General features: G+C 49.9%; 1 protein-coding gene across 1 annotated transcript; it reads right to left on the bottom strand.

Annotated features, from left to right (window-relative positions):
• Positions 1-4,080: 4,080 nt before the first annotated feature.
• Positions 4,081-6,284, bottom strand: LOC101643001 (anoctamin-10-like). The gene is made up of 2 exons (XM_045294091.1): positions 6,171-6,284; positions 4,081-5,505 (listed from the first exon to the last, which is right to left on the bottom strand). The coding sequence occupies exons 1-2, from the start codon at positions 6,282-6,284 to the stop codon at positions 4,471-4,473; spliced, it is 1,149 nt and encodes a 382-aa protein (XP_045150026.1). The 3' UTR covers positions 4,081-4,470.
• Positions 6,285-6,830: the final 546 nt, after the last annotated feature.

The following is a 6,830-nucleotide window of genomic DNA, read 5'->3' as shown; positions in this document are numbered from 1 at the left end:
CTACTAGGAGCCACCTGCTTGCTGTAGGAGGGATGGAGGTTCTGTAGGAGTCACCTGCTTGCTGTAGGAGGAATGGAGGTGCTACTAGGAGTCACTACTTGCTGTAGGAGGGATGGAGGTTCTACTAGGAGCCACCTGCTTGCTGTAGGAGGGATGGAGGTGCTACTAGGAGTCACTGCTTGCTGTAGGAGGGATAGAGGTGCTACTAGGAGTCACTGCTTGCTGTAGGAGGGATGGAGGTTCTATTAGGAGCCACCTGCTTGCTGTAGGAGGGATGGAGGTTCTACTAGGAGTCACTGCTTACTGTAGGAGGGATGGAGGTTCTACTAGGAGCCACCTGCTTGCTGTAGGAGGGATGGAGATGCTACTAGGAGTCACTGCTTGCTGTAGGAGGGATGGGGCGCTATTAGGAGTCACCTGCTTGCTTTTCAGAGAAAACATCCTGAGCAACGGTGCCATCTTGTGGCCCCATGTAGGAATACAACCAGTCACCCGGCTCCGCTTCTCTTCCGTGTTTTGGCGCAAAATGTCTGTCCTGTGAGGAACGGCGGCATTGTCCAAAATGATAGCCACTAGAAACACTCGGGCATTTACATGTGACGGTAAATAAGTTAAAACTATAAAATTAAGAACTAATGTCCGGCTGAGTGCACAGGCGTGCTCCGTTACGTCAGACCCTCATCGTCTCCTTAGCCCCTAATGGATATAATTATTTACTCCCTGAAGTCGAGGAAATAATTGCCCTCTCAGGAAACCCCGAGTTCCGTTCAAAGATCGTCGTTTGGTAGAAGAGGAAAGGACTGTGGTCTGGGCGCTGCTAAACGAGCTCACTCTGAACTATGTGCAATGATGTGCACTGCCAGCAGGGGGGGCACTGTTAGTACTGCCTTTGACCCTGGACTCCACGCCTGTCTGGGGGGTCGCACTGTGGCTGTGATGTTGGAAGGTATGTCACTGATGTTTCAAACACCAGCAGGGCCGCCCAAGGTGGACAGGTTTCAGTATAGAGCTCCCAGACTGAGAAAGGACGACAAAGAAGGAATGGACTGTCCACTTCGGAGGAACTCAAACCGTATGGCGAGCATAGGGAAATGGCCCGATCCCGAAGGCCTAGGGAACGTTGAAGCAGAACATTGTCCGAACGAGGCAGGGCCAGGAGCTGAGCCCCTCGGGTGAGAAGGCACTCACAAGGTGACTGAGGAAGAGCAGCTTTCTCAAGGTAGAGACCGCCTTCGTGACAGGTGGAGCGAAACCTGGTGAGCAAAGCCCGTGGGCATGACTCAAAATGAGAAGAAAAACCAGCCGCAAACAGCTTAGTAACGTGAACTTGGAGCGTACCAAGTAAGACGCTAGGACAATTGGAAGTTATCAAAAATGAAATGGAACACAGAAAGATTGACATTCAAGGGGCTAGTGAGCGGAACTGAACTGCTAAGAGTCATTTTGAATCAGGAAATCATATGATCTGCCATGCCTGTAATAACACGGTCAAGAGGAATGGCATGCGGCACTCATGGTCAAAATCAACCAGGAAGTACAATGCTGTCTGTGGTAATATTATATCTATCTGCCTTCAAGGAAATGTAATCAGATAGTTAATATTCAAATTCAGGCACCAACCACTAAAGCTAATATTGAAGAAATTGAAGACTTTTTTACTAACATCTTCTATCTGAATTTGACCAACAGGCGATCAAGATGCCTTGATTATTATTGACAATTTGAATGCAAAAGTTGGAAACAAACAAAAACAAACAAACAGTCGTTGGAGAATATGGCCTTGGTAATAGAAATGAAGCTGGAGATCACGTGAATTTTTCAAGACCGATGACTTTTCCTATCAAATACCTTTCTTTTTTTCCCCTCAATAACACAAAAGACTATACACATGGACTTCTCCAGATGGAATACCCAAAAATCAAATTGACTACATCTGTGAAAAGAGACAATTGAGAAGCTGAATATCAGCAGCTAAAATCAGGCCAGGGGCTGACTGTGAACTAGACCAGCAATTGTTCATATGTCAGTTCAGGATAAAGCTGAAAAAAAAAAAACCCCACATCCACAAGAGCCAAAATTCGACCTTGTGTATATCCCACCTGAATTTCGAGAACATCTCAAGAACAGATTTGACTCATTGACTCTCCTGACAGAAGCTCTGATGAGCTGTGAGATGATATAAAAAAAAAATCATACATGAAGAAAGCAAAAGGCCATTAAAAAGAGAGGGGGAAATAAAAGATCAAAGCGGATGTCAGAAGAGACTCTGAAACTTGTTCTTAATTGTAGAGTAGCTAAAGCAAGTGGATATGATGACGTGAAGGAGCTGAGCAGAGAATCCCAAAGGGCTGCTCAAAAAGACAAAATAAAATAGCATAATGAAAAGACTTAGAGTTAAAAAGGCAACAAGGAAGAAAGGGTATGTTCAGCATCTTAGCCTGAAAGAACTACAGACAATTTTCAAGCCTCAAGTTGCAATCCTGAAAGATTCTATGGGCAAAATATTGAATGATGCAGGAAGCATCCAGAGGAGATGGGGAAAATATTAAGGGTTCTGTCCCCAAAAGTGCTAGTCAATATTGTACCATTTCAGGAGGCAGCATGTGAGCAAAGACAGCCAGATTGCTCCTGAGAGACTCGAATGTGAGACTTCATCTCATGTGCTGTAGACATGCCAGGAGGACCAAGCCCTGGAGAAGGACATCATGCTTGATAAAGTAAAGGGGCAGCGAAAGAGCAGGCTTTTGACAATATATATTGACACAGTGGCTGCAACAGTGGGCTCAAACATAAGAACAATGGTGGGGAGGGTGCAGGACTGGGCCGGGTCTTGCACACTAGAACCTTGCCAACCGCTCTACTGCTCTCGAAGAGTTCTGAATTTGCCATCTGATGGGGTCTGCTTGGTCCGTGGTTAAAGGTGGTGCATTTGGAAAGAATACTAGCCTGAGAGACAGATAGGCCTGAGGGCTAAGCACCCCAACCACTGCTCCTTAGCCTCTCTGGGCCTGGCCTCGGTTTCCTCGTGTGTCAAATGATTCCTCTGGACCTTTTGCTGTGGTGGCCATTGTTCTACTGGGCTGTGATGGCCCAGGACTTGATTCGAGTTGATGTCAAAAGGAAGGCTGGTTCGTTAGAGCTGCCCCTGGCCTGCATCTCGGGTGGTGGGTGATGGCAATGGCAGGGACACCAGCCTTGGATCTTGCCTCCACCCTCGCCAATCCTACCGGCCACCTCCATACCACTCCACTCGACACCGTTCTCAGTTAGCGGCTGCCCGTGTGCTTCTTCCCTGGCTGTGATGTCACGCTCTGCAGCGATGCGAGATGATGTCGTCGATGGTAGGCGGCGTGGAGTTGGTTCTGGCCCATCGCGACCCTGTGCAAACAGAACGGAACCCTGCCCGTCCTGTGCCGTCCTCACCATTGTCCCCATGCCTGAGCCCATTGTCGCAGCCTGGCGTCAAGGCATAAGAGGTAAAGTCCTGGGGTCTAAGTGTAGCTCCAATATTTCTCTATTCTCTGCTGAGTCCTGCCCTTAGCGTCCACAGATCCCTTCATCGAAATCACCTGTGAGTTTCTGGCCTGTGGGGAAGTGGTAGGTCATTCTGGGGGACTCAGTACCCAGGGCTGCCTTGCCTGAACACAGCTGTGAGACCCACAGAGTGAGACTTCCATCACATTTCACTGTCGGGAGCCAGTGGTATCATTGGTGGGAAGAGAGGTGTGGACTGTGTATAGCAGGTACATCATCTACTGTCAACTTGAGTGAAGGAGTAGAGTCTAGCCTGTCAATCAGGGCGTTGTTTGATGACCTCATTTGGAGCCATGAAGGAGAGAAATAGCTCACTGGAGGTCAGACCTAGTTTCTCTGCCTACCCTTTCCTGCTGTTGAGACAGACACTCAGAGAGCTGGAAGAGACTCATGGAGACCCGTGCCAGCATTGGGATGCTTCCATCACCACTGGATCCACAAGACTTTGCACCCATTGCTGCATTCAGCGTCATTGTTTCGTGGTCTCAGAGGACTTTATAGATTGGATCTTGACTGGGCTGGGATGTTTTCTCAATATTTTTTTTTTTTTCAGAGGGGCACGTTGCCTTTAATCGCGAGGTTACTGGTGTTCGCTGATGAAGCAGCTGTGAGCACACTGCCAGGTGAGCCAGGAGAGGGTGTGAGGGCAGCCCCAGGTCACCCATGGCCCACTGCCCCAGCCGCTCCGCTGGCCTGGCTCTTGGCGCGGGCAGCAAGTGGCCCCATTGAGGGGCAACGTGGAGAGGGGATCCAGGGGCAGTGTGGCCTGGGCAGTCGGAGGGTGGGGGAGTAGGAGGGGTGGGTGGAGGGTGGGGAAGCTGTGGACTGGGTGGCCCTCGAGTGGTGGGTCTGAGTCACGGTGCCCCCTGCCCCTTGTGGCCGGAGCACGAGGGGCAGCTGGAGCAGGCTGAGGCTTTGGATGGACAGGCAGTGGGCTCAGGGCGCCTGCTCTTTCCCACGGTCGCTGGCTTCCTCCTTCAGGTTCTCGGCCACGAGTGTCAGCTGCTGCTGCTTGAGGGCTTCCAAGGACTCAAATTCCAATCTGGCTAGTTTCATCTGGATGTGGTGCGGCTTATCCGGTATGGCAAAAGCAAGTACGAACTTCAGAGCCAGGAGCGCATGCTCGATGGCGATGACAATCAGAATTAGGTCCACTTTTGAATCTGGAAAGACTGAGTTCACTTGAGGGGACATTCCGATCAGAGCGCAGTTGGTGACCACAGATATAACACTCATTGTCTCAAAGGCCAACTGCCATACACCAATACTGGCAGAAGGTTCTGAGAAGGGACGTTTGAAGACTCTGCACATTTTTAAGGCATCTGAATTGACTTCAGTGAAGTTATTTAACACAGCAAAGGCCGCTGCTAATGGGTACACACAGGAGAAAAGGCTCACATAACCAAATTGCAGAAACAGTTCCAAATAATCATCAAAGGTGCCCAAATAGGTCACCATTTCTTTTTCCAGGACGACTTGCTCATAGAGTGTAGCATCGATATCTGCCTTTAGAGCCTGCAGCTTCTTCTTCACCTGCACCCCATGCTTCTTTTGAAGCCAATATGGAAGAAGGGATTCTACAACTTGGTTAATGATCTGTGAGGTAATCAGCAGAGTGGCCAAGCTCTGACGCAAAAGCTTCATATCCCTCAGGACAAAGGCAATGTAGAAAAGGGAGGCGAAACAATTCAGAAAGTTGAACACTAAAACTTTCAGAATGAGATGATTCTGATAGGCAGACTCCAATCTGTGATTCTCCCATGCAGTTAGAAACTCGGCAGCATATCGATAGAGGTGGTTCATGATCTCGATCACAATGGCATAGATGATGCTGGGCACGTACAACAGGAGGCTGGTCCATTCAGACTCACTGTCCTTATGCAGCGCCAGGACCCAGGCCTCCATATCGAAGTAAATCATCATGACATACAGAGAGAAGTAGAGGGTAGAAACCCACTGGCCTGTGATCTTCTTGCATTTGGCATCATTGCATGTACTGTGTGAGTGTAAAGAGGAATGTATGCACTAGTATCAGACATATGGGATAATATAGGACTTACAGACTTGATCTGGACTGGGCTGGGTTGTTTTCTCAATATACAATTGCTTTTATATATAGCTCTTTTTTATACACATGAGTGTCTAGGAATTTGTTTCTCTGGTCAACTCTGTACTTCCTGACACTTTTAGAGGGGGTGATACCAAAAGGACCCCAACATTGGTGTGGTGGGTGGGCTGGCACTTAGGGGGAGGGGTGCCAAGGTAGTGGTGTCACTGGAGTTGGGGCCACTTGTAACCCAGTATCATAACTTGCCCCTCCCATTCCCCCACCCCTGGTAGAGAGGAAGGTCTCTCTACCTTGGCCACTTGGAGAGGGGAGGAGCTATGGAGAGCCATGCAGGTGGGGGTAGGAGAAAGAAGGCAGGGCTTGGCTGCGGCTCCCAAGGGTGGCCCCCACTGAGGCGTGGGGTGATACTGGGTGTCAGGTGACACTAATGATCTGGGCCAGTGTTTACTCCCCCCAAATTGTTGGGCCCCTTCTTCGACCAATGGTGACTTCACAATGCTGCCTTTGCTTCTATCCAACATCTCCACAGAGACATCAGTGGTAAAACAGCACAGAGCAGGCCGCTCACAGAGGAAGCCCAGCCTGGCCAGTCCGGTCCTGTTCCTTTCCGTTCCTGTTCCCAGCCCGCCTGCTCGGCCCCGGGCTCCTTTTCAAGGTTCACAAACAGAGCAAAGCTCCCCATGCAAGTTGTGCTGCTTTTCTGGGATAGCAGATAAAGGGCCCAGGCAAGTTTACAAAACATCATGGGCAGCATGGGTTGGGTCGGGGCAGGGGGAGGCTTGCTTGGCTTTCAAACAAACTCTCAGGAGGCTTGAGCCCTCACTGGGCCAGGGCTTCAGGCTAGATGGCTATCAGGGGCCGTTTGAGGTTGACTTTTCCAGCTTCTGCGTCAACAAGGGAGTCAAGCATTTGCTCTGTGGCTTCCAGGTGGAGGAGGTGGCTGGCTTCATCAGGTTACTTGACCGAAGGTCACAGATGCCTGAAGCAAGACCTCTGAGGCTTGCCACCTAGTTTGACAGTGTCTGCATGCCTGGGGACCTTTCCTACCACAGGAGACAGATGGGAGGGGCCCTGGGAACGGTGCACTCCAACACTCACTTCCATCAAACCTGTGCTGACCCATAATGACCCCATAGGACAGGGTAGAACTGTGCCGGTGGGTTTCTGAGACTGTACCTCTTGATGGGAGTAGACAGTCTCATCTTTTTCCCCAAGAGTGGCTGGTGGT

The sequence above is a fragment of the Echinops telfairi genome, unplaced genomic scaffold (assembly GCF_000313985.2).
Source record: "Echinops telfairi isolate 266 unplaced genomic scaffold, ASM31398v2 ScPeMD7_2573;HRSCAF=3158, whole genome shotgun sequence".
In the NCBI taxonomy this organism is placed as follows: Eukaryota; Metazoa; Chordata; class Mammalia; order Afrosoricida; family Tenrecidae; genus Echinops; species Echinops telfairi.
The sequence above is the reverse complement of the archived record's forward strand: the minus strand, read 5'-3'. Positions and strand labels throughout refer to the sequence as shown.